The 27,162-nt window shown below is 40.0% G+C and overlaps 1 protein-coding gene across 2 annotated transcripts in view; it reads right to left on the reverse strand.

Annotated features, from left to right (window-relative positions):
* The window catches only part of SRGAP1 (SLIT-ROBO Rho GTPase activating protein 1), a 265,130-nt gene extending 238,391 nt beyond the window's left edge, over positions 1–26,739 (reverse strand). For both annotated transcript variants that reach the window (XM_028532604.2, XM_028532603.2), the window contains exon 1: positions 25,921–26,739. In XM_028532604.2, coding sequence (XP_028388405.1) covers positions 25,921–25,987 — 67 coding nt within the window. In that variant the 5' untranslated portion in view covers positions 25,988–26,739. The remainder of the gene's footprint in view (positions 1–25,920) is intronic.
* Between the last annotated feature and the right edge of the window lie 423 nt (positions 26,740–27,162).

Here is a 27,162-nt window from a genome sequence, read left to right on the forward strand (position 1 = left end):
GGACTTATCTAAGAAAAGAAGATAAAGAAAAGACATGTATAGTAAAAGGACAGCAAACTCACAAATATTAACAACCACACCTAAAGCAAAACCAAAAGAAACTAAGTAAACAATTAGAACAGGAACAGAACCACAGAAATGGAGGGCACATGGAGGGTTAGCAGCAGCAGGGGGGTGGGAGGAGGAGAGAGGGGGAAAAGGTACAGAGAATAAGTAGCATAGAATGTAGGTTGAAAATAGATAGGGGGAGGGCAAGAATAGTACGGGAAATGTAGAAACTAAAGAACTCATAAGTATGACACATGGACATGAACTAAAGGGGGAAATGTGGGTGGGAGGGGGGTACAGGGTGGAGGGGAGAGAAGGGGGGAAATGGGACAACTGTAATAGCATAATCAATAAAATATATTTAAAAAAAAAAAGTAGAAAACTTGGAAAATACATAAAGATTTGTATGTATTTTTCTGTTTATTATCCTAAGCAGAAAACTTGGAAAATGCATAAAGATTTTTAAATTGCCTGCCTCGTTTACTCAGAACTAACAATTGTAATATTCTGATGTATAAGGCATTTTAATCACCATAGACTCCTCCCCCTCAAACACTCACTTAATGGTATGTCTCGAAAGGTTTCTCATCTTTGAATACTTGTTGGAGTCATAATTTTAGTGGTTCCATAATACTCCAACATTTGTGCATGCCATAACTGACTTGATTATTTCTTGACTCTTAGATCTTTATTTACATGGCTTATAATTTATTTATTTTTTTAAAGAAAACTATGATTATTTCCTTTGGATAGACTTCTAAAAGTGAGATTACAGGGTCTAATTGCAATCCACAAAGAGCGTATCCATTTATACTCCCTGCTGAGGAATTATGTTTATCAAATCACACCCTTAACTGCATCAAATATTATCCTAAACAAAAAACTTCCGGCTGAAAAGTGCTATCATATCTCATTGTGTGTGGTCCACCTCTGCAGCAAACCTCTCTCGGCTATGGTGCTATGGAACATATATTTAAAAAAAATTAATTACACTAAATGACATTAATATTTAGAAAACCTCAAGTGGCATATATTAGACATATTTTTCTAGAACTTAAGGAAAAGTCAGTAAGTCTGGAGCTCCCTAAGGCAAACACTTCCGGCCAAAGGCAGGACATAGGATTTTTTTTCTCGGTTAAACTCATGCTGAAGCATCTAACTGCCAAAATGGTGGAAGAAACTTGAAGATGAGTGACTCAGCATACAGAAAGAATGAATTTATAAATAGTGACTAAAGTGAAATAAAATGAAGAGGGGAGCATTCAGTATAGAGAAGAACTGGTCACAACAAAAATTAGTTACACGAGCAACTCCACCACAGAGGGAAGAAATACACCGAATGCATAATGCATCATTCCCGGATGATTCAGCACAACTTCTGGAAAAAAGTCAAAGCTCTAACCGGAGATACCCTCACCCACACTGTGTCTGGCCTTGAATTCTTCTCTGCTTAATATCTCTGTGGAGACCAGGAAGTTGATAAAAATGGCTGCAATGGATAACAGACTCCCTGCACAACTGAACTCACTGGAGGAAAATTTTAAAACAAGAGATGTGGGAAGATTTTGCAGAAATGTGCTCTGGGGCTAAATCTGAAGTGGAGATCTCATAAGTACCCTGGACTGTATACATTCACTTAGGGCCCGTGGCACCGCCCCCATCACCAAAGTGTCAGGGAACAAAGGAAAACACGCACTCCTCAAGAGGGAAAATTCTAGGGAGGTCCAAAGTACTATTAACATCGATCAAGTATTTGAATTATTTGTACTGTCCCTATATAGAGAAAGACACTCAACAGAATTCTGTATATTTTTGGAAAATTTTTTTTTTCTGAATTTATATATTTTTCTCAAGTGTATATTTCTGAACTACAAGATATAGCAGGAAACTCCTAAGATATATTAATAAAACTGCCCTCACTAAATTTTAGCAGAGATAGCAATAAGTAACATTTAATAGTTAGAAGATAGCCAGTAAGTCATTATGAGCACTGTGCTATGGACCAGTAACACAGTGAGAAGTTCCCCCTGGATCCCAGTCCTCGGAAAGCTTAATTTGGCAGACTAAATGTACACTTAAACATGAACTAGCAGTTGTCAAGGGGCTTTCATATTATCGTGATTTAAAACCCCTGAAAGTGGAAGATTTCTCAGGATAAAAATAAAAATGTTATTTTTTTCCTCCAGACAAAACATAAAAGGAATGAAGGAATAAAGAGAGTCAAATGGAATTAATCCTACCTCTTCAAATACTTAATTGCAAAGACACACACATGCATTTATCACATAACTCCAGGAAGAAAAAAATTCCAAATTAAAAAAAAAAAACACCTACCCTCATTCCTTTCCCATTTAATACCAACTGGCTGCAGTGCAGTAAGGTAATCCGTGTGAAGTCATGCAGAATTAAATGTTTACAAAGGAGTCAATGCAGGCCTAACTTTTTTTCTCAAAATGGAAATAGCTTAAATTTCTTTCTGATAATGCCTCTTTTCATGACTTTTGAAATAATTAAATAAAATTCTTTTTAAAAATCAGGTAACATTCATGATTTTTATGAGATAACCAAAATGAAAAGGATTAAATTCCAAAGTAACTTCCATTACTTCCTGAAAAAGTAAAAATAGAACTATCATATGATCCCACTTCTGAGTGTATATCTGAAGGAAATGAAATCATTATCTCAAAGACATCTGCACCACTATGTTCAGTGCAGCATTATTTGCAAAGACATGGAAACACCTAAGTGTCCATCAATGAATGGATAAAGAAAATGATACACACACACATGTTAGAATATTGTTCAGCTATAGGAAAAAAAAAGGATATTCTGCCATTTACAACATGAATGGATGTGAGGGCAGGATGCTAAGTGAAATAAGTCAGACAAAGAAAGACAAGTACTGCCCTAGCTGGTGTGGCTCAGAGGACTGAGCACCAGCCTGAGACCAAAGGGTCGCCAGTTCGATTCCCGGTTGGGACCCATGCCTGGGTTGTGGGTCAGGTCCCCAGTGGGGCGGCACATGAGGAGCAACCACACACTGATGTTTCTTTCCTTCTCTTTTCTCCTTCCCTTCCCCTTTCTCTAAAAATTAATAAATAAAATCTTTAAAAGAAAAAAGAAAGACAAATACTGTATGATTTCACCTATATGTGGATTCTAAAAATCAAACTCTTAGAAACAAGAGATGAGAATGGTGGTTGCCAGGAGCTTGGCGGGGAGGAATGGGGAGATACTAGCCAAAGGGTACACATTTCCATTTACAAGATGAATAAGTTCTGGGGAAGTAATGTACAAGCATGATGATACTGTATTATAGTTAACACTATTATTGCATACTTGAAAGTTGCTAAGACAGTAAATCTTAAAAGTTTACCACACACACAAAATTTTAACATGTGAGGTAATGGATGTGTTAACTAACATTACTGTGGTAATCATTTCATTTTATACACACGCACACATGCACATATAATGAAACATACACCTTAAACATACACAAGGTTTTATGTCAATTATATCTCAATAAAGCTGAGGAAAAACAGGATAACCTCCATTAACTGATGTAACAGAACTGAACTACCTATATAAAGTTAAACAAAGACAATTATCATGGTACAAATAGTTTTTTAAAAACTTATTTGAATTGAGATAGGAAAAGCAAGTAAATTCACATTTGTTGCACAACTAACTCTAAGCCAGGCTTTTATAATGGCTTTACAAGATTTACCTAATGTAATCTCCCCAACAGTGCTCTGAGATGTAAACTGAGGCTCACAAAGGCAACACCACTTTGTGCAAGGTGATATTACTAGAAAGTGGTGGAACCAGAACTGAAACTCAGGTCAGATGGCTGCTAGTGTTTCAGTGCCTCCTATACAAAATATGCAAATTTGGCATGACCAATGTTTATGGGGAAAATAACTAAGATGCTCTTCCATGGGACTCTAATTTCAACTGCCTCATTTTTTAAATCAGAACAAATGCCTGCCCATTCCAGAGGAGGGCTGTGAGCATCAAATGTGACCACGCATGCATGTGTACTTGCTCCCATAAGAAACCACATATGATGTTACTGACTCTGAAACTATATTCAGGGAAGGAAAAGGACAAATGTGTAGCTGCTTGCCAATAGGGGAGCAAGCTGCACCTTGTACAAGGAAAGACTTTGTACCAATGACATCTGTCCAGACTGTCTGCCTATCTCTCAAAGCGTTCAAGCAAGATAACTGCTCATCTGTCTGAGACTCTGGATGAAGAGGAAGAAGTTGGATTAGGTGGCCTTGATGTCCATTACACTTCTAACATTCTTCAATGCCGAGAACAGCTTAGAACAGAATCTTTCACATAGGAAAGAAATATATTTCCCCTTTGGTACCTCTATCCCAACTTCAAAGAAGTTTTGGATTATTCTGCAAAGAAAAAGACAAATAGCTCAAAAAGAGAGGAAGAAAATGATCACCAGCTAAAGTGGAAGTATAGGCGGTCATCTTTTCTCTTCAACTATTCCATCTTTCCTGCCATAGGCTTACTCTCCCCTGGATGGTCATGCATCTCTTGGGTATGTTTGGATCAGCAGCCTCCACACTTTTTTGATGGTACATCACATTTTAAAAAATGAACATAATCTCAATGTGTTTCCATTTCTGTATTTGTTAGTTATGTATGCATACTGCTATGTTAATATATTTTGGATAGTATACACACACACACAGTTTTAAAGGAGACAAAACATACATCATATTTTCTTCCAGTACATCACTGTGTATCTTCTCCCTTCTGCAAACTTATCATTCACTTCTTCCTCCCATGAGTCATCAAGTCCTCTCTATTCCACCTCTCATGTTTCCTTCGTATCTCTCAACACTTCCACCCCCAGGTCAAGGACAGAACTGAGGCCTTCGGTATGCCACTGTGCAGGACTAGAAGTCTTTTACACAGGTCTCCCTGCACTCAAGGCTCCCCACCCTTGCCTCTGACCATACCACTCCCCACAGTCCGCAGACAGTCTAAATTGCTGAATGCCACAGACAAACATAAACATTATGGTGGTCGCCTCACTATGTCATCTCTGGCAAAAGAAACTTCTCTCAATTTTCTGGTCTGGAAAATGAAATTAGCCGTGTCTACCTCAGTGTTTCTTGTGAGATGCACACAAAATAATGCCTGCAAAGTACTGTTACCCTGCCAGGCCCACAACACCTGCTAGCTATTTTCAGTGTTACTTTTCTATTCTTATCTTGTTACTCTGTTCAAAGCGTTTAAAACACCAAGCTAGTAATTCCTAAAATGGAAGAATGTAGAATCACTCAAGGAGACTTCCCTTTACCCAGAATGCCTTTTCTTTCCTGGAAAACATCTGCTCATCCATCAAGGCTAACTTGAATGTCTGTCCCATGAGTCCATACTTACTTTCCCAGGCAGAACTTTTTCCTGCATAACATTCCCATAAATTTAAAACACCTCTGACATAATATATAGCAAATCTTTGTTTACTTCTCCATCTCTAAAGCCAGGGCATGATCCATAAAAAAACATAGGCTGTGTTTCAATAGTTGTTAATTCAATAAACTCTACCTGAGCAACTATTATAAGCTAAGGCAGGTGCCTTAAAAAACATTTACCCCTGGGGTAGATGATAAAGGAGGTATTCAATAGCTGTTTGTTGAATGAGTGAGTAAATGAATGAATAAAATTTAATTTCTGCATGACTATAAAAGAATTTAAATCAGTGACTCAGAATCAAATGTTTCAATTTTCTTAATAATATAATGGAGGCACATTATAAACACATTTAATTTATTGGAATTTAACTACATGTCCATATTTACTTGGAAGGGACTGACAGACACGGGAAAAATCTTATTTTCTTCAGCATCCTCTTGCTCTTTCAGCTAGGTCTTGGCCATATGGAAGCATGAGGCCATATTCTATAAGCAAAGAGAGATTTAATTTCTGGATTCTGAGCTTTCATGGATGTACAGTAGTTCTTGATAACGTGATGACCTGGGGATTTTTCAAGAATATAACTTTGTTTAATTTTTCTCCTTATTGTTTCATTTGAGATCCTAACCCTCATACAAGTTGCAATTCCACTATAACTATTGCTATAGGAATTTCATTGACTGCCAGTGTCCCTAGGGTTTTCTTAAAATCAAGTAAGAGCACTCATGAGACATAATATAATTACCTATTACAGAAAAACTCTCACCTTTACACTAACTGGAATTAGCCATAGCCCACAGAACAATGCACATCATTGTTCCACAGGTAGCTGTCAAGTCTCTGGACTGCCCTAAGAGTTGGTACCGACCATAGAAAATGGAGTCGTGCTATCGAAGTCCTAAAAAGGAGTGCCCTGCCTTATCTTCCTTTTCCCTAGTTCAAAAGCTCACGCAGATCTGTAGGGAAATTGTACCTTTATTCCGTGAGGGCTCATCACATCCCCATTTTAGTTTTCAATTTACTCAGGTGTGGCATGAAAAGGCTCTTTATAATTTTCAAAACTACCAAATTAAGAAGGGGCGGTAGCAAAGCAAGAAGCAGGGGGCTGCACGCATTTTCTGCCATGATCTGATGTCCATATACAGGAATTGAGAGCAATTCTGTATCTAAATTGGCTAACTTAAGGATGTTACAAAATTGCTTTGATTTTTATAGCAATGGTTCCCAAAGAGTGGTCATCAACCCACAGCATCAGCACCACCTGGGAACTTGTAAGAAATGCAAATTATAGGGCTTGGGGTGGGGCCCAGCACAATGGTTAACCAATCCCTCCAAGTGATTCTAATACATGCTAAGTGGTTCTACCAGAAGTTCTAACACCACTCAAAGAGAAACAACAGCAACTTAGCTTACTTAAGTAAATTTAGAGAGTTGGCTAAGGAGATACAACTTCTTTCCCAGGAGAAATCAAGACAGGAAGGGGCCTCTTCACTTGGGAACCAGCAAGGTCTTTCAGCGGGAGTAACAAAGGAGCTGAGGCAGCGATTTTTATTATCCCCAGCAACAGGGCACTATATTTAGCAAGTGTTCCAGTTTAGGACTTTTTAAATATTGCTCCCCTAAAATGCCTTTTCTACTGCATACAAAGGGGCAACTCCACCATGAGTTTCCTCATCAAGTAATCCATTGAGCTAATCATAAGGCAACAATTTAATGTCAGCACACAATCATTAAACAAAAAGCGCTTTTATTTGAATTCATATGAACTCTTATTAAGACGAAGATGGCAATTATTCTTCCTAGCTTTTTGAAAGTTTAAAGAGAGTGACTGACATGAAATCTAAGCATTTAACTTTTCCTAAGCATTTACCTAGCTCTGCAGGCTGGCTGGAATACAGGTTTGAACCCTGGTGGCTCCACCTTTTAGTATCTATGTTGGGGCAACTACAGGTTTCTAAGTTTTGAGTGTTGCTCTCCCTATAAATATGAAAATGACACCAATATGACCTCTCTCAAAAGCAACACACTGTAAACGTGAGCTGCTGGCACTGTAGACAGTAAGAGTAAAAACTGCAAGCAACGTTTACATGATAAATAGGCACTTTGCATCAGGTCACAAGTATCAGACTGGACCCAAGCTTTTCTCTGGTTCATTAACAGGGGAGACCAGATCTTACTCCAAAACAATCAAATTATAAAGACTTTAATGGCAGAGTGAATACCTGCAGGTGAACACAAAGGAGAAGGCGGAGTGAAATCACTGGGAGACTTGTTGACAGTGAGCTGCCGACCAAGGACATGCAGTATGTGTCTGCCTGGGGTGTTCTTTGGAAAGGGCGCTGCCATCCCTGGGCTGCCATCCCTCGGGGGAGGACAGAAACACACGCTCGAACTTACACATCCCACAGATATATCCTCGCTGGAAGCAAGTGAGAAGATTATGCCTTTGACAGTAGCTGAAATAACTAAAATCTCGTCACTTGTTTGGCCGATGACCTATTTCTGGCAATCCTTAATGAACAAACAGTGCAGTTCATGGTGAGTAATCTGCATCTATAGCAGCAATCACACACAGAGAAAATAGAAGTCATTAGCTTTTGAGGTTCTCTGACACTGATGATGCAAGGAATTGTAACAAAATGTCTCTCTGAGGCTAATGTCCTAGGAAGGCAACCAACACAATTCTTTGAAGATTGGGCCCAGCATACCTTCTGGTGGTTGGGTAGATGTCTCCCATTGCTTTTCCAAAGAACCATTAAAATCCCTATGTTTAGTGTTTGCTTTGTAAGATTTAAGTCTGTTAAGTAATTAATTTCTCTGGAGATCAGTGAGTTTTAAATTATTTAGGAAAAAATTACTAATTAAGACAACAGCTTCAAGCAGTTGTAAATAATAACAAGAGTAAGAAAAAGCTCACTTTCATTGGGCTCTATTTGCTGAGAGTGGGGCTAAGCTATAATCTCATTTAACTGTCACAACGATCTTAAAAATAGATACAATCATCATATGCATTTTCAAATTAGAAAACTGAGGTTCCAAAAGGAACCATCATTTGAACTGGATTTATTTAAAATATTAACCACTATACATGTTGCCTTCCTAAAGGAGGCCTAATCATTGAAACTGGTGAAGATTAAAGTACATGGGTGACCAATGGTGAAGGTTGCCACTAATCCATTTGAAGGACAATCCTGTCTCTAAATCAACAAGGAATAAGTGATAGTGACAGCTATTAAAGGGATAAGGCAGATCTTTACATAATTCTACAGAATGGTGCAGTCCAATACTACTCAAATGAAGACCAGCGTACTGTGTATGGCAGATCCCCAATGAGAGATCATGAGCTTCTTTTAGAGCCTAAATCATCACATCACTAAGCACTGTTTAGTTTGGCTGACATTCTTCCATAACAAGACCTTCAGGATAAAGGAAGCTATACCATGGCTTACCTTACCTCCTGGTAATAAACAGTGTGCTTAGCAACACTGGTCTACAGGCCAACTCTGAGTAGCCTGGTATAGGTGATATTGTTGAGCAAAAGGAAAGTCTGTATTACCCATTCTGCAAATGATCACGTTTGTCCAGTGAATAAATATATAAATAGCATATGCAGACAGAAATGATGCCACTGGGAGGACATATTCCAATCCATTTCAGGACTTATATTTTTGCCTAACCCATTCAGTCCTTTGGCCCGCAAGTTTTTCATAACGACAAAAGTTATATGTGTGAGATTTTTTAAAACAAAAACGTTTTATTTTCCTACTCTTACTAAGTATTGTTTAAATTCATTAAACCCCATACTTTACTTGGATTTCCATTGTTTTTACCTAATGTGCTCTTCTTGTTCCTGGATCCCACCCAGGACGCTGTGTTACAGTCAGCTCTCCTGTCTCCTGTGGCTCCTCTTGGCTACTAAGTGTTTTGTAACCTAAGGCTAATTATTATTGCTTCAGAGCCAGAGCTCACACACTCACATTTTTGGAGCACTTACTGCGTGCCAGACGGTTTTTTGGTTCAACACTCCACCTGTCTCAACAATGCTCTGAAGTTAAGTACTATTATTACCCCCATTTCACAGGCAAGGAAAGGAAGGCAGGATGAGCGTTAGTAGTGTGTCTGTGGTTAAATGGCTGCAGGCTGGCTGGGCCAGCATTCAGACACCAGCAGTCTGATTAAATTATGCCATTAAATGATTTCACAATTTAATTCCAAGACCACTAGAGGAAATATGAGAAGCTTGACAGAAAGACAACTGTGCTGACCCAACTGTAGGAAGTGGAGTTCCCAGCTTCAAACGAGAGAGATGTATTTGTAGATTACGTATCTGAAAATCTTTCAAACATGGGCTTGTGGTGAAACATTTGAGAGTTCCCATAAACATTTTTAATACAATGAGAATAGAAGTTCAAATGAAAAGGAGCAGCCATTTGAAAAAGCATTCATTAACTCCTTTTGTAGTAACACCAGCACCCCCTTTATCCTCAGGGCAGTTGTTCCGAGATCCACAGCGGATGCCTAAAACCTTGAAGAGTTCCAAACCCCATGTATACTATATGTTTCCTATGCATACCCACCTCTTCACTTAAAAGAAGTACTTTAGGGCTTCTCTTTGGCATATCCAAGTTGCCAGCATCAATACTCGTGCTCATGGGGCCACTATTAACTAAAATAAGAGTTACTAGAACACAAACACTGTGACACCATGACAGTGGATCTGACACTGAGATAGCTACTGACTACGGAGTGGGGAGTGTACCCAGCCTGGACGCACTGGACAAAGGGATCATTCACCTCCGGGCTCACCCCAAAATTTCATCACCTACTCAAGAGCAGCACATGATTTAAAAGTATGAATGCTTTACTTCTGTTATTTTCTATTTAATATTTTCAAACCACAGCTGACCACAAGGAAACCACAAAAGCCAAACCACAGATGAGGGGATATTGTAATCAGAAACCTCTCTTATAAATTCTCTTTGTAAGATTCTTAAAATGTATCAGTCTTCTGTGCCCTGTTATTAGCAAGGAATGGGCCCACTGTCTGTAACAATGAAAAGAAAGGGGCAAACTGGGCACAGCGAACAAGTGAGGGCACATTAAGTGAGCCAGGGGATTAGCCAGACGCCCGGTGGGCCCTTCTGACCCACCTCTTTTTTGGTCCCTGTCCTCTGAGGGCAGGACAGGCAGCACTGGGTCCCACCGCCATGAGCACACTTCTGGCTCTGAGTTCTCACTTTTTCATGGAGTTTACAGATGATAATTTGACTGAACTGCTCTCAATTGCGGACATTCACTATGAATACAAGAAAAAATCATTACCAGAAAACTTGCGTGTCAAAATAATGCTATGCACATTTACAAATGTAACGCAAGATGAGCAGACTGACTTCTTGCTTCCTCTCCTTGGAAAAGAAGGATTGGCGGTTTAATTCCTTTTTTTACAGATGCTAATTTCACAGCCACTCTAAAATTTGAACTTCCTCAGACGAGTACACCCTCTGACTTCAGATAAGCAGACAACTATTGTTCTATCTTAATTGCTGGAGGTCTGAGGGAGGGGGCTGTTTTTGTAAGCCACACCTTTGGAATAATAAAAGTGAAGGGCAAAAGTCCAGAGGTCTTCCACAGACCAGCTGAGGAGGGAGTTAGAAATGACAGCGCAGAAACTGGACATCAAGCACTGTGCGAACTGCTGGAACCTTTGTAAATGTTCTTGTTCTGCCAGGTCAACTATGATGCCAAGATGGCTGGAGGATGCTGCGTCTTCCACGGAGCCCTGAATTATTGTAGGTTGCTGCAGGTGGCTTTGGAGTAGAACTCCAAGGTGTAAAATGGTAGGAGCAGCTCCACAACAAAAGGAGAGTTGTCACCTGCAAGCTGCAACAATGAAAAACCAGACCTGAATCTTCAGCAAGACCCTAGATTTCCCAACAGAATCTCAGATTAATCAGGAAAGTGTGGATGGGGGGTCTGGGGAAAAGGGGGCTGTATGGAAACTAACCTCACAGATGATCTAATCATAAATTCCTAACTGGGCATCTCATGGTGGGTTCTCATGCCCCAGGCCTGTAACTTCTTTAGTGAAATGTTTTAAGCCAGCCCTGTCCATTGTTCTTGGGTGGCTAGGTTAACACACCTTTGAAACACCAAACACTGGAAGTAATATCCTTCAAGGGAATATTAACCCTCATAGAGCACACAATCTTGTTCACTATTCCGAAACCTGATCCTGGCCTTGCTTTCTTCCTTACATTCCCTCCTTAATTTCAAATACATAAAAGAAGCTGCAAAACTGTTATTCTCCAGACCATTTGAGATCTTACTCCCTGGCATATGACCTCAGGTTGGCTCAAATAAACTCATAACAATTGTTTACAGATTTGGATGTTCTTACATCAATGAGAGGTTTTCACTGGTCCTCAGTACACATTTCCACCCTTAAAATCCACACATCCTGGATTTTTTTTATGTGCAGACATATCTATATGTAAAGAATTTAAACTCTCAGTGTAACGTTATTTACTCTGTTGTATGTGTATCCTCCTCAGTGTGTGGATCCAGATCCCTATAATTCTCTTCATGAAAAAAAAACCCCACTTATTTTTCCTCTAATAACTTGAACTATACTCATAGAGGCTAAAGGGTTCTCTTGCTAAAACAGAATTCGATATTGGATACATTAAATATAACTGCATGAAAGTCACTAAGAGAGTAGATGTTAAAAGTTCTCATCACAAGAAAAATATTGTAACTATGTCTGGTGATGGATGTTAACTGGGCCCATTGAGATCATTTCACAATGCTTATAAGTATCGACTCTTTATGTTATACACCTGAAACTAGCATAATGTTACGTGTCAATTATATCTCAATTTTAAAAAGCATAAGGTATTGATGGGTTAAAAAAAAACACTGAATGTAAGATCTCTACTAACCACAGGATAGTAAATTTAGATAGGTAATTCTACATGACCCTTCTGATTGAAACTATTGTACAATATTATTTATTTTTTTAAAATTTTGTTTATGGATTTTAGAGAGAAAGGGAGGGAGTGGTAAAAAGAGGGGAAGAGAGAAGCAGTGATTTCGTCATTCCACTTATCTATGCATCATTAGTTGATTCTTGTATATGCCCTGACCGGGGATGGAACCCGAAACCTTGGTGTATTGGGACGTGTTCTGACCAAGTGAGCCACCCAGCCAGGGCCTAAAATATTTTTAAAAATGTGATTTGACTCACAACACCAACTTCACACAGGAATTTAAAAATTCTCCAAACTAAATAAAGTCAGTATAAAAGAGATCAAATGAGAAAAAGTGCTATGAGGAAGGAGATGGGAAGGGCCAGTGGTGGTTAAGCCTTAATATTCCTAAATAGCACACACAGTCAGACAAAATGTCACCTAGAAAAAAAATTTCAAAAGATCAGTATAACAGACCATATTCTATGATAATGGGATTAAGTAAGAAATTGGTAACTAAATGATAACTGTGTATTCCTGGAAAACTTAAAATACAATTCAAACAGATCATGAATCACAGAAAAAAAATCACAATGCCAACTAGAAAATGAACAGAACTGAAAGATAAAAACATGACACACCAAAATTTGTAGAGTGTAGGTATAGCAGTAGAGGGAATTTTATTACCTTGCATATTTACATTAAAAAATAATAAAAATAAAAACTTGTAAAATAAATGAGAACTTAAAAAAAAGAATTAGCAAAATAACGCTCATCAAAAAAGTTAAAGAAAGGGAACAACAGGGAGAATAAACTAATAGAAAACAAATATAAAATACAGTAAACCAAGAAAGCAAAAACCAGTTCTTTGAAAAGACTAATAGACGTCCATGCGGCAAGGTCAGTCAAGGAGATGGGTGAAGATACACAACTGTTATTAACAGAGAAAAGGCACAACTGCAGAGGCTGAAGAGAGTAAAAAGATAGGAGAATGCTGTGAAGAGTTTTATGTCTGTTAATCTGCAAATATGTAAATTTGGAAGCAATGGTAATTTTTTTCTTGACAAAATCACTAGACATGGATAAACTTCAAGAGGAGTTCTACTAAACACTTGAGTCAGATAATTCTAATCTTACATGAACTCCAGAGAATAGTAAAAGAGCAAACAATTCCCAACTAATTTCAAACACTATTATTCTCAAATCATATTGTAATTACTTTTTTTGAAAAGATGTACTAAATTTCCCCACATTTTAAAATGTAATTAAAATTGTAAAGGCGACTTCCGGCCAAGATGGAGGCATAGGTGGATGCACTGTACCTCCACCCACAACCAAGATTGGAACAACAACAATTTAGAGGCAGAATAACACTCAGAACTGACAAAAAATTTATCTGAATGGAAGTCTGACAGCCAAGAAGTTGAAATAGACCCGTTCATCCAGACCCGTAGGAGGGGCAGAGATGAGCAGCTGGGTGCGGGTCGTGGCGCACGGAGAACAGGAAGAATTGGGCGCATAAGGCAACTGGGGGCGCGTGAGGCATCTGAGGCGCACAAGATTGCAGTGGGTGGACCCTGAGTACGCAAGTGGCAGCTGGCAGACACAGTGAGGCAGCGATTGTGGAGCAGGGCAGAGTGCATAATCCAGGATCCCAGGGAAGGAACTGAGGTGCCACCGAGCAGGGAGCTACCGTCATTGTTCACTCTCGACCCCGCCCCCACATACATCACAATCTAGCAACTGGGGTGCCCAGCCCTGGTGAACACCTAAGGCTCCGCCCCTCACCGTAACAGGAGCGACCAGAGCAAGAAAAAAAAAAAAGAGAGAGAGAGATGGCTCAAACAGAAGAACAAATCAATGCCCCAGAACTAATCCTTTGGAGTGACTAAGAGATAGCTAACCTATTAGCTGCACAGTTCAAAACACTGGTGATCAGGAAGCTCATAGACTTGGTTTATTTTGGTCGCAAATTAGATGAACAAATGCAGGTTACCATAAAAGAGATGAAGGAATATGCACAGGGAACCAATAGTGATGGGAAGGAAACTGGGACTCAAAACAATAGAGTGGACCAGAAGGAAGAAAGAAACAATGAAACAGGAAAGAATGGAGAAATAAGAATTAAAAAAAAAACGAGGAGAAGCTTAGGAACCTCCAGGACATCTTTAAACGTTCCAACATCTGAATTATAGGGGTACCAGAAGAGGAAGAGGTAGAGCAACAGATTGAAAATGTATTTGAACAAATAATAAAGGAGAACTTCCCCATTCTGGCAAAGGAAATAGACTTCCATGAAGTCCAGGAAGCTCAGAGAGTCCCAAAGAAGTTGGACCCAAGGAGGAACACACCAAAGCACATCATAATTACAACACCCAAGATAAAAAATAAGGAGAGAATCTTAGAAGCAGCAAGAGATAAGGGGACAGTCACCTACAAAGGAGTTCCCATCAGACTGTCAGCTGAGTTCTCAAAAGAGGCCTTACAGGCAAGAAGGGGCTGGAAAGTAGTATTCCAAGTCATGAAAGACAAGGACCTACATCCCAGATTGCTCTATCCAGCAAAGCTTTTATTTAGAATGGCAGGGCAGATAAAATGCTTCTCAGATAAGGTCAAGTTAAAGGAGTTCATCATCACCAAGCCCTTATTTTATGAAATGTTAAAGGGACTTATCTAAGAAAAGAAGATGCAGAAAAAACATGTAGAGTAAAAGGACAGCAAACTCACAATTATTAACAACCACACCTAAAGCAAAACCAAAAGAAACTAAGCAAACAACTAGAACAGGAACAGAACCACAGAAATGGAGATCACATGGAGGGTTAGCAACAGGGGAGTGGGAGGAGGAGAGAGGGGGAAAAGGTACAGAGAATAAGTAGCATAGATTGTAGGTAGAAAATAGACAGGGGGAGGGTAAGAATAGTATGAGAAATGTAGAAGCTAAAGAACTTATAAGTATGACACATGGACATGAACTAAAGGGGGGTAAGTGGGTGAGAGAGGGTGTACAGGGTGGAGGGGAGTGAAGGGGGGAAATGGGACAACTATAATAGCATAATCAATAAAATATATTAAAAAAAGAAAAAAAAGAAAAAAAAGTAAAGGCCTACTCTAATATACCTCGTGGGTCAAAGAAGAAACCATGCATATAGTAGCAGAAAAAAACATAAAAATAAATGCATTATGTATCTGACTTAAGAAAATAAACAATAAACCCAAAGAAAATCAGGAAGGTGGCAGTAAAGATAAGAGCAGAAATCAAGTCCTGACTGGTGTGGCTCAGTAGGCTGGGTGTTTTCCCACAAACTGAAAGGTAAGCTGCTTTGATTCCAAGTCAGGGCACATGCCTGGGTTGTGGGCCAGGCCCCCAGTAGGAGGTGCACAAGAGGCAACCACACATTGATGTTTCTCCCCCTCTCTCCCTCCCTTATAAATAAATAAAATATAAAATAAATATTTTTAAAAATAACAGATCAAAATGAAAAGAAAAAGTCAAAAAATGTCAAGCCCTTTTACTATTCATCAAGAAAGAGACAAGACAGAAACAAATGTTTCAAAATATTTTAAATTCAATACATATAGGCCACTTTTTAAAAATATAAGAATACAATCATCAATATTATGTCAATATACTTGAAAACATACACAATAGATAAATTTCTGGAAAGTATAACTTTCCAAAGAAGAAGAAATAGAAAGACTAATCCTATAACTAATGAAGAAAATAACTTCTGATTAGTAGTTGAAAAGTTCTTCACACACATAAAATAACTAGACCCAAATAAAACCATAAAATTTTCAAATAAAGGAACATTCCAAAATTTCAAACTCTTTCACAAAACAGAGAAGCAACACTGTCCAATGTATTCATATACAATTTAGATATGAACCCAAGTATATGGTCAGAAAGAAAAACAGGCCTATTTCATTCAATTTAGAGATAAAAAACAAATATTGACAAGCTGAACCCAAATATATACATATGATACAATGATGAAAAGAGGTTTAATTCTGGAATGCAAAGATGCTTTAATATTAGACAAGCTATAAATATTACTCGTATTAACAGATTAAAAAATAAAAATTCTATGAAAATACAAGAAATATCACTTAGCCTGATGAAGAGTACCTATAATAAACCAAAAGCAATCATTATCCTTTCAAGGGAAGAGGAGCCTAAAAGCATTCCATTTAAGAAGACAAAAAAAAAAGCCAATATCGCCACTTTATTAACTTTGCACTCAAAATTCTACCTAGGGCAAACTACAGGAAAAATAAATTAAAGCCATAAAGTTTGGAAGGAGTAAATAAAATTGTCTTTATTTGCAAAAAAGTCTTACAACAAAAGTGTTTAAATTTATTAGAAATAATAATAGACAAGCAAAGTGGCTGGATATAAGACCAACATGTAAAAATAAACTGCATTTCCATATACTAGAAACAATTAGAAAACAAGAGACCTCATGGCCCTGACTGGTGGGTGTCATCCTGCAAACCAAGAGATCTCTGGTTTGATGCGAGGTCAGGGCACATGCCTGGGTTACAGGCCAGGCTGCCCATTAGGGGTATACGAGAGGCAACTGATCCATGTTTCTCTCTTTTTCTCCCTCCCTTCCCCTCTCTCTAAGAATAAATAAAATTTAAAAACCTTTTTTAAGAAGAAAGAGATCTCATAAACTTTAGTAATAAAAATTGTAATATGTCATTAAATAAATCTAACAAAAATATAAGAAATATAAAACTTTAGAGTAAGATATTTTAAAAACAACTAAATATATGGAGCAATGTTCATGAGTAGGAAGAATATCATGTAGATGCCAATTCTCTTTGATTTATAATTTCATGTAGTTTCAATCAAAATGCCAATGAGGTTTCCACGGAAGGAAAAACTGATTCTAAAATATATTGGAAAAGAAAGCACCGAGATCACCAAGAAACTTTGGAAAGAATATAAAGGGGATTTGGCCTACCAGATATAAAGACATTATGAAGCTATAGTAATTAAGATAGTGTAGTGGGTGCAAGAATGTATAAATTAACCAATGAAACACAATACAGTGTCCAGAGATAAACTCACATATCCATGAAAATTTGATCAGGACACAAGTAGACCACTTTTTAAAGGAAGAGACTAGTTAGCAAATGGAATAAATAAAAATTTGGCCATCCATTTGAAAACATATCCCTAGTTCACAATATGAAAAACAAACTTTAGATGAATTAAAAAGTAATGTCAAAAGCAAAATATTCACACACACACACACACACACACACACACACACTCCCCAGTGTTGGCTGAACTCAAAGCAAGGAAAAACCAAGGTATATCACTGAGTTGTAAGCAAACAAGAAGTATGATATTTTCCTGTAGACAAATTCAATTATCTAAGGTTCCATCCAAAGACTAAGTTTTCCTTGGATTTACTTTACCCTGCTCCATTCTGATGGAAGGTGGAACTCAAAGTGAAATCCCTGCATTAAACCAGGAAACCTCTCAAGGGGCGGATGTACCGTGGTCCAAAACTATAGGAAGTACAACCTATGCTAAGTGGGAGAAACAACTGGAAGTTCCTTGTGACGTGCAATACAGTTTGGAATGTATGCGTAAAGCTCGGTCCGCCCAGGCCAGCACCACAACAGCGACTGCACACTGTTGGCATTCAGTAACTGTTGGACGCTGTTATGATTATTGTAAACTTTTGGCTTCACAGAACATCTGACTTGGGGAAGCGACATTTTCTGTTACTTGTCAAATGACACATAAAACTGAGGTCTGATTAGAATTTCGCCTGCTGCTGAAATCAAACCACCGGATGTGGCAGGAATGTACCTGGCACAGCTATGTGTCCACTTGGCTTGTCATGACCATGGTCTCTTTAAAAAAAAATGTTATGAGATATTTCTCCATACCATAAAATGTTCTTCAAAAACCACTGTTAACGACTGTGTAACATTCCCTATGTACAAGTTAGTTAACCATTCCCCGCTGGAACTCAGTTAACCATTCCCCACAGTGGGACATGTAGACTGTTTCCAGCTTTGTGTCTTTCTAAAGAAGTTACACACAATTTTAATTCAATTTAATTCTGTGGTAATACTTCATTGGATGGACACCCTAGACATTTCTGAGTGATTACTATATTAATTTATACTATTGATAATTTAAAAAATAAAATGGAATAGGCATTGCAGAGAGAGTCACGTAAAACAGAGCCAAGAGGCTACTCGGGAAACGGGCCCTGTGCACACCCTGCCTCAGTTCTCAGGGCTGCCATTAAACAGCTAAAGTCAGCTCAAGGCCCAGCCGCAGGCATCCTGGAACAGCTACCACCCAAACACATTCAGACTTGACTTCCTTTTCATAGTTTTCACCTCCCCAATTTGCATCCTGGAACAAACCAATCCCTGGTAACCTAGTCAGTAATCCTTCATTTGTATGAAAGAATTTCATTTTGTGGATTTTGTCTTACACACAAACCCTGCTTTTCCTTGTTCTCCGCAGAGAACATTTTCATTTGCTACCTGAATGTGTCTCGTAGATTCAAATCCTTTAAGACGCCAAATAAACTTTTTATTTGTTTTACAGCCTCAAATCTTTACTGATTAATGCTATAAAGAAATAATAATCCAGCCCTGGCTGGCGTAGCTCAGTGGATAGAGCGCGGGCTGCGAACCAAAGTGTCGCAGGTTCGATTCCCAGCCAGGGTACATGCCTGGGTTGCAGGCCATAACCCCCAGCAACCGCACATTGATGTCTCTCTCTCTCTCTCTCTCCCCCTTCCCTCCCTTCCCTCTCTAAAAATAAATAAATAAATAAAAATCTTTATAAAAAAAAAAAGAAATAATAATCCAAAACTATTATTCTATTAATTCAATAAATGTTTAATAAATCCCTGTACCAGGAGATACATAGATAATTTTTAATACCAAAGTGCTATTACATGTCTATTATATCTCAATATAGCGGAAAAAAAATCAAAGTGCTTTCTAATGAAGCAGAAGCAAATAAGTAGTTATAAGTAAAAATTTCATTTCTACATTAATCTTAAAGGAAAATCTTTTTCTGAAGACTATGAAATTAAGTCAGTAACTTTAACTGATATAATAAGAATCCTTTCAAGCACAGATAAATAAGATCTGTTGACTGGACTTCAGTTTTCATTTTCCATACAGCAATGCTGACCAAACAGTAGAGAAAATTTAACACCAAAGTCGTAAGCAAACACATGGCAGCCAAGGCCCAGGAAAGGTGCTTTTAGGTTCTACTACTATACGAAGATAAAACACATTGAGGGCATAGGTAAACAAACAAAATGAGACAAAGAAACATGACCTAAATGAAAGAACAGAACAAAACTCCAGAAAAAGAACTAAACGAAATGGAGATAAGCAATCTGTCAGATGCAGAGTTCAAAACACTGGCTATAAGGATGCTCAAGGAACTTAGTGAAGACCTCAACAGCATAAAAAAGATCCAGTCAGAAATGAAGGATACACTAATTGAAATACAGAACAATTTACAGGGAAACAACAGTAGACTGGATGAAGCTGAGAATCAAACCAATGATTTGGAACATAAGGAAGTAGAAAACAACCAATCAGAACAACAGAAAGAAAAAAGAATATAAAAACAAACAAAATAGAGGATAGTGTAAGCAGCCTCTGGGACGTGGCATTTATCACAAAAATTCAAGATTTGGCCACTTTGGGACCTATTCAGGTGACAGACTGAAGATTATACATTTGAATTTCAAAGAGCTTATCTAAATCAGAATACAACAAGCAGCAGAGATGTAAAAAACCCACCGAAGTTAAACAGAGAACAATTGCTAATTTTTGTTGACTGTTTATTACATGCTAGGCCTGTCATAAATGCTTTCTACAAGTCACCTCACTGAAGCCTCAAGAAGACAAGGAGGGAAGTACTATTATCACTAACTCCATTTTACAACGAAAAAATCATGGCAGGGCTAGGTGGCTAACACCGAAGTTTTTGCTCTTAAACACTCTGTTCTATTTCTTCTTCCCATCTCAAGATATCAACAGGAGAGCACATCTATCTAATGTCAGTAAGAAAGTAACTCACAGCCGACAAACAAAAACACAAATAACCAAAGAAATCTCTTCAAGTAACTCTCTCTAATCACCATTTCTGCCTTCAAACTAAAACAAAAATAGAGTGATCAGACATACGGCTTAGTCCCATTTCTTTATTCTAATTCTTAGTTGTCTGAATCGAAGCAAAGACAGATAGCATGAATGAAATAAGGGTCTGTTTGGTCAATCCACAAAGTAAACTCTCAAATCGGAACCAGAGTTGAGGGTGTGTGGCTTCCAAACTGGACAACATAGCACAGGAATAAGCAAACCCAACTCCATGGTCAGAGCTGAGGTTTACCATCCTTAGTACATTCCCACCCTCACGATGTTTCAGGACATGCTTTTGCTCAAAAATGTCTCCAAAACTATTCCTTAATATTTTTTGAACTCCACCTAACTAATCAGATTTTTCTGGGCAACATAAGAGGGCTTATTGCAATGGCTGCAATTAGGCTGACCAAAACACCAGGCAAGTTGCATTTGTACATATTCTCCATTATTTTTTTTCTCGATCTGAAGGCCAGCATGTGAGGCTGCTGGATGGGCACTATGGTTTCTTAAAATGATCCTGGTTTAAAAAAAAAACAACAACTTAGTTATAGTTCATCAATTTAACTCACTCTTCCTGTTAACAGACCAGAGTTGCTATTCTCTCTTAGGTCCAAGTATGATTCCTTCAATGAATATGAAGTCAAAATAGGGTTCTATCTCTATTCTACTTTGTGAGGATTCTAAAAACAAACCATTACTACTGAAAAGCAGATGACCGGGGTTCTAGTCCTTAGTTAACTGTGCAACTCTGGCATTATGCCTCCTGTAAATGAGTGAGTTGGACAGGAAGTGCTTAAAGTCCCTCCCAGCTATAAGGTTTTAATTCATAATTTAAGTTGTTGCTGTTTTCTATTCATGTTAGATGAGAGAACGTTAGATGTACACGCAGGTTCCATGTCAATGACAACAGTACTTTTCATTTCCCGATTAAAGCCTATTGCATGACATGGGGTCAGTTCAAATCGAACTGGCATTTCCTCATGTTCCATCTGCTACCAAAATGTACTGTTTGTAGTTCAGGCAGCAAAGTAGTCGAAGAACAACAGATTTTCTTGGCACTTCCTGTACATATAGCGTGTAGGTGAGTATGAGATTATTCCTAGGAAAATACTGCAAAAAATAGCTGTCGACTCTTAGCAACTAACAGTATGCATTATTAAAAGCAAACACAACTTCCCCTTTGTGCATCCTACCTCATGAAATGTTTTTTGGTACTATTGGCTCCCATATATGAACCAGTTTTTTTTTATAGTGCTCCACAACATTCTGGGCAGAATTCAAACATTCATAGATCACTAAAACCTACAGATAATCCTCAAATCTTCTGTTAGCCACTTGGTAACAATCTTCTCACTGTTAAGCTTTTTGCCAGAGATGCTAACAAGTAGCATTTTCAAATGGTTTGTGTTTCATACATTTTTCCAGACAAGCTTGCTTTTTAAGGGCCCGCACAAACAAGACATTAATTTCTCTGGATTCTGAATCTTTGGGAAGTTGACCAAAATGCATAAAATGGTTGGTCTTTTTCTTCCTTGCTAACACACTCCTTTTAAATTATTGCTTGTGGTCCTTTTGTCCCTGATTTAAGCCTATCTATCCTTTTAAAAAAAAGATTTTATTTAGCTCTGGCTGGTGTAGTTCAGTGGACTGAGCACCAGCCTTGGAATCAAAGGGTTGCCGGTTCAATTCCCAGTCAGGGCACATGCCTGGATTGCAGGCCAGGTCCCCAGTAGGTGATGCTTGACAGACAACCACACACTGATGCTTCTCTCCCTCTCTTTCTCCCTCCCTTTCCCCCTCTCTAAAAATAAAGAAGTACGATCTTTTAAAGAGATTTTTTAGTTTATTTTTATTTTTAGAGAGGGGGTAAGGGAGGGAGAAAGAGAAGGCAATAAACATCCATATGAAAGAGGTTGCCTCTTGTAGGTGCCCCAACTGGGAACTGAAGCTGCAACCCAGGTATGTGCTCAGATGGGGAATTGAACCAAGCACCTTTTGCTTTGTCAGGACAACACCCAACCAACTGAACCACACTGGTCAGGGCTAAACATATCTATTCTTTAACTACATGTATAATTCCTAATTCTCCCTCCTGTTACAATTTTGCTACACTTTACTGAATGTGATTTATTATTATCCCTATTATTTTTAATCCTCATCCAAGGATATATTTATCGATTTTAGAGAGAAAAAGAGAAACAACAATGGGCTATGCCACGCCCCCCGCCCCCAACCTGTATGCATCCCGACCAGGATTCAAACCTGCAACCTTTTGGTGCGCTCCAACCAACTAAGGCACCCAGCCATATCTATTATTTTTATGTATTCTCTATTGCATCACATTTTAATTCCTTGAGTACTCAAATAATACATAGTGGTTGTGAATTCATTACAAAAAAAAGTAAAAGCAAAGATGATTCACCCCAACACATGGCAGCTGAGAGAAAATGCAAAAATGTTTGAAAATTTTACTAAGTGATTAAAACAACTGACATGACATCTTTGATTGGACTCAAAGATCCTTAAGACTGAAAGAGTCCAAACTTCTTATCTTATAGGAAAACAAAACCAAACCCAGAGAGAAGCTATGTGACTTGCCCAACATAAGATCTCTAACTGCATACATTTGTAATCTGACACATAAAATTACACAGTAGCACCTAAAATGGTCCTTCTAACAGCTGAGAAGAGCTCCATGAAGTGTGTTCCCAAAACATGTGCAGGGAGCCACAGAGGCAAAATCCCATATCTGGAGTCATTCCTTTAGATCAAAACATTATCTCAGAAATACTGAAATAAATGCAACTGGTTTAGGGAAATGGGAAAGAATAAGAAAAAACAATACTTCGGACTACTAGGTTCTAGGTCAGAAGGTAAAAGAATCACACATAATCAAAAATGACTCTTGAAATCACCCATACCCCTAAATCACCCAGAGAATCCAGTATCTGTGGCTTTATTCATTGAAAACAGACCAATCTCTTCTCCTAATGAGGCCAACGCAGCCAAGCTTTCCTCCTGCAATACAATAGGCCACATTTCTTTTGTTTTTCATCAGATGAAATAGCTGGATAGAATTAAAAGTTGGTTATTCCAGAAACACCTGGATTTAAACACTGGACTAACACTCTGCCAGGGCAAGACATTCAGCCTTAAAGATGAACTCAGGAAATGAAACAGAAGACCAGAGTCCTGACTCTCATTCTATTCTTATTAAGCTACCTGCCTTCACTGTGTAACACAGCTGGCCTCATGCACTACGTACCTGTCACTCCTCTCCCACTCTCCTCTCAATTTTTCCTATAAGTAGAGGTGAATTTGGGCCATTAAACACGATCTGACTTCACTGTGTTACCCTACTCCCACATTTGCATATGTATATTATGATCTGGGTTAGACTTGAGATGTGTAGGTACTGCAAGAGAGATAATTAAAGTCTGGACACAGGCCCTCATGAGAAGGGCAGGTCAAGTGCAGCAAGGAGTCAAAAAGCAGCCCGAGGACTCCAGGGTATACAAGTGAGGAGGGTTGAAGGGAGTAGAGAGATCACTTTTTATGAGACAGAATTTGTTCCAAAAATAATCTGCACCATGCTCATAATTTGTCCTTGTATTCAGTTTGACAACACACATATAAAACTTTGCAAACATCTCATTTGATTGAGTTTTAATTAGTGTAGAGGGTCTATACTCTCAAGCATATAAGTAACCATAGAACTATAGTATTCACACTCTGAAAGAAGTTAATCATGAGAATATTTTTCAAATAAGAACTTGATCACGGACAAACAACCTTAGAGCAGAAATAACTAAACCAATGCTAGGAAGTTCATGCAGCAGCAAAGCCAGACTGCCACCCATGGAAGACCTGCCACAAAAGAGCCACGTGGGAAAACTGCACAGAGGAACAGTGATGATGAACAAGAGTTCTACCTGAGAATGAAAGGTTTTAAGCTGTGTTGGGCTCATTATGAAAAGAAAGGCTATGCTCACTACAAAGTTTGCCTGTCTCTAAAGAAATAATTACTTCCCTGTTTAAAAAAATGTCCATGTCAGTGGAGCCAGTTCTGTAACTATCTGTAAATTATCTTAATTACAAGCAGATAAAAATCTTCCTGCGCCACGTTTAACTTAACTTCACTGTAGGGGTCGGCATAAAGGAGACAGGAGTCCCTGGCTCGCACACGATGAGTTGGTCTAAACCAGACTCAGGTGATAGAGGGTTCCCCCACCAGGTCCTCTCACAGGACTCCAGGCATTTTCACAACTTGAGCACACAAAAGAACACCTAAGGCAAGTACAGGAATGCCTTTCTCGACAGCCCTTCTGTGACACTGTAGCTGTACAAACACAGGTGTTTCCAAAGCAATTTTAATGAACTTTGTATCTAATATTCCAAACAGTAGCGACCTCAGCATTCCATCCATTGTCTCAATAGAGAAAGCTACCCTTGAGACCACAAAAGAAAAAAATAAATAAACAAAGGTCTATGAAACACTTCAACACCCACATAAAATACTTGTTCTAGAGAGCAATATATTTTTCAAGCCACAAAGCACGTTAAGCAAAAATGTTTAATTAACCTTAATTGGGTTCCTCATTTGACAATGTAAATGGATGGAAACTACTACTTAAGTATTCAAACCTTCATTTTACACGCAAGTGGCTTCCAGCAAATGATAAAGCAATATTCCGGTGTGAGTGTGAAAGATGGCAGTGAATTCTGGTCCTTCATAAAGGAGGAGTCAGATTCCACCAGTCCCCGGTTGGTTTAACTGCCAGGCTTCCAGGGAGTTGTTTTACAAAAGGGGGCCTCGCCCTAATAAATTAAGAGTAAACAGTGGAAATGTCAAAATTGCCTGCACTCAATGAAGCTCTAGACCACTTTGTGTCCAGACTTCAGAAAAAACGACTCCTTAAAAAAATGATGTTGTGACAACACTAGCATTTTAAAAGAATAATAAGGATGACGATGATGATGATGATAACTGGGAGGCACGAAATGGGCTGCCTGCCGCCGGTGTAAGTTGCCCAGCTGAAGGTGATGGTTAAGTTAAAGCCAGTTCTCTCCCTTTTGGAGGTGCGCGCTGGCGGCCAGGGAAAGCCACGGGTTTCCAACTCCCGGTGGGTTTGACGGGACTGGATTAGGACTGGGATTGGCTCATAGGAAGACCCGGGTGGCTCAGCCAGGGGCTTGAACTGTCCCTCGCAACATTCCTCCAACGCAGACCCCAAGTTACAAATGCAACTCCCCGAGAGCACAATGACAAGAAGGCACACAAAAGGAGCAAGGCGGCCGCTCCCATCCTTACCTTTGACTTGACTTTCATATTCGGCTATGATCTCTTTGTCCTTTTTGAATCTGCTTGGAGTGGACATTATCCAGCTGTTCTGGGTTGGCTTTCAATGGGCAGGTTCGGTTAGGTGGTCACAAAGCAATCTCCTTGCAAAGGCGGAGAGTTAGACTCCCACACGCCGGGAACCCAGAGGCAGCACCGACAGGCGGTAAAGGAGGGCGGAGAGGAGGAAAAAGGGAGCGAGCCGACTACTAGATTAACCCGGGCGCTGGCACCATACTCCCCGTATAGAACTGCCGTCGGAGATCAGCAGGGAAGCCCGCGGCTCGGAGCCGGAGAGGCCCGGTGCGCAGGCAAACTCCAGCAAGCGAGTGGCGGGGGGCGTCTCCCTGCTCACCCCACCCGGAGCCGGGCCACTTCCTCTACGACCGCTGGGCGGACGCGGGGTTCGCGCCGGCGCTCCGCACCATTGTTAGAAACCCGCACAGTGCACTCGGGGCAAGGACTGGGCCAGCACGGGAGGCCGGGCGCCGGGGAACGCGTTCACCACGGGCGCAGCGACCTTCCTCCCTTCCAGCTCCAGACGCCGGCTCGGCGCTCAGTAGTCCCGCCGGGGCTGGGGATGCTGCAGCCGCGCCCGGCGCTCTTCCGTCGGCAAAGGTAGTTGCTGCCGCCCGGGCGGACAGAAGGAGTCAGTCCCACAGCCAGTTCAGTTGAACACAGGAGGGCGGCTGCAGCGCCGCTAGAACGCGTCCTGGGCGCAGCCCCGCCGGAGTTTAGGTCTCCAGAGCCCGCTCCGCGAGGGGCCTCTGCCTCCTTGGCCAACCCGCGCCGAAGCTGCCTCCTCCTCCTCTCCCTTTCCGCTGCTGCCCCCAGGAGGCCGCCGGCGACACTCGCACCGGGAGGAGCCGCGCCCCCAGTGGCCGCCAAGTTGCCGGCGCGACCACAGCCCGCGGCTCCCAGCGCCCAGCGAGTGAGCTGCGGGTGGCGGCGGCTGCCGGGCGGGCGCGCGGGACTTGGAGAGGTGGGGCGGGGCTTGCGGGAGGGGGCAGCGCGGTCGCCCTGGCCAGCCTCTGTCCCCGCCCCTCGGGGTGAGGAAACACCGGGCTGGCCGGGGAAGATGGATGCCTCCGGTGGCCAAGCGCAGCCCCGCCCCGTCCCCCCCGCGCTCCCTCCGCTGTGCTCCGCGCGCGCCCGACTCGCCTCCCCAGCACCTGGGAGACCCCTTCCCAGACTGAGGGACTGTTTTTGGCCGAG

Source organism: Phyllostomus discolor, chromosome 2 (assembly GCF_004126475.2).
Source record: "Phyllostomus discolor isolate MPI-MPIP mPhyDis1 chromosome 2, mPhyDis1.pri.v3, whole genome shotgun sequence".
In the NCBI taxonomy this organism is placed as follows: Eukaryota; Metazoa; Chordata; class Mammalia; order Chiroptera; family Phyllostomidae; genus Phyllostomus; species Phyllostomus discolor.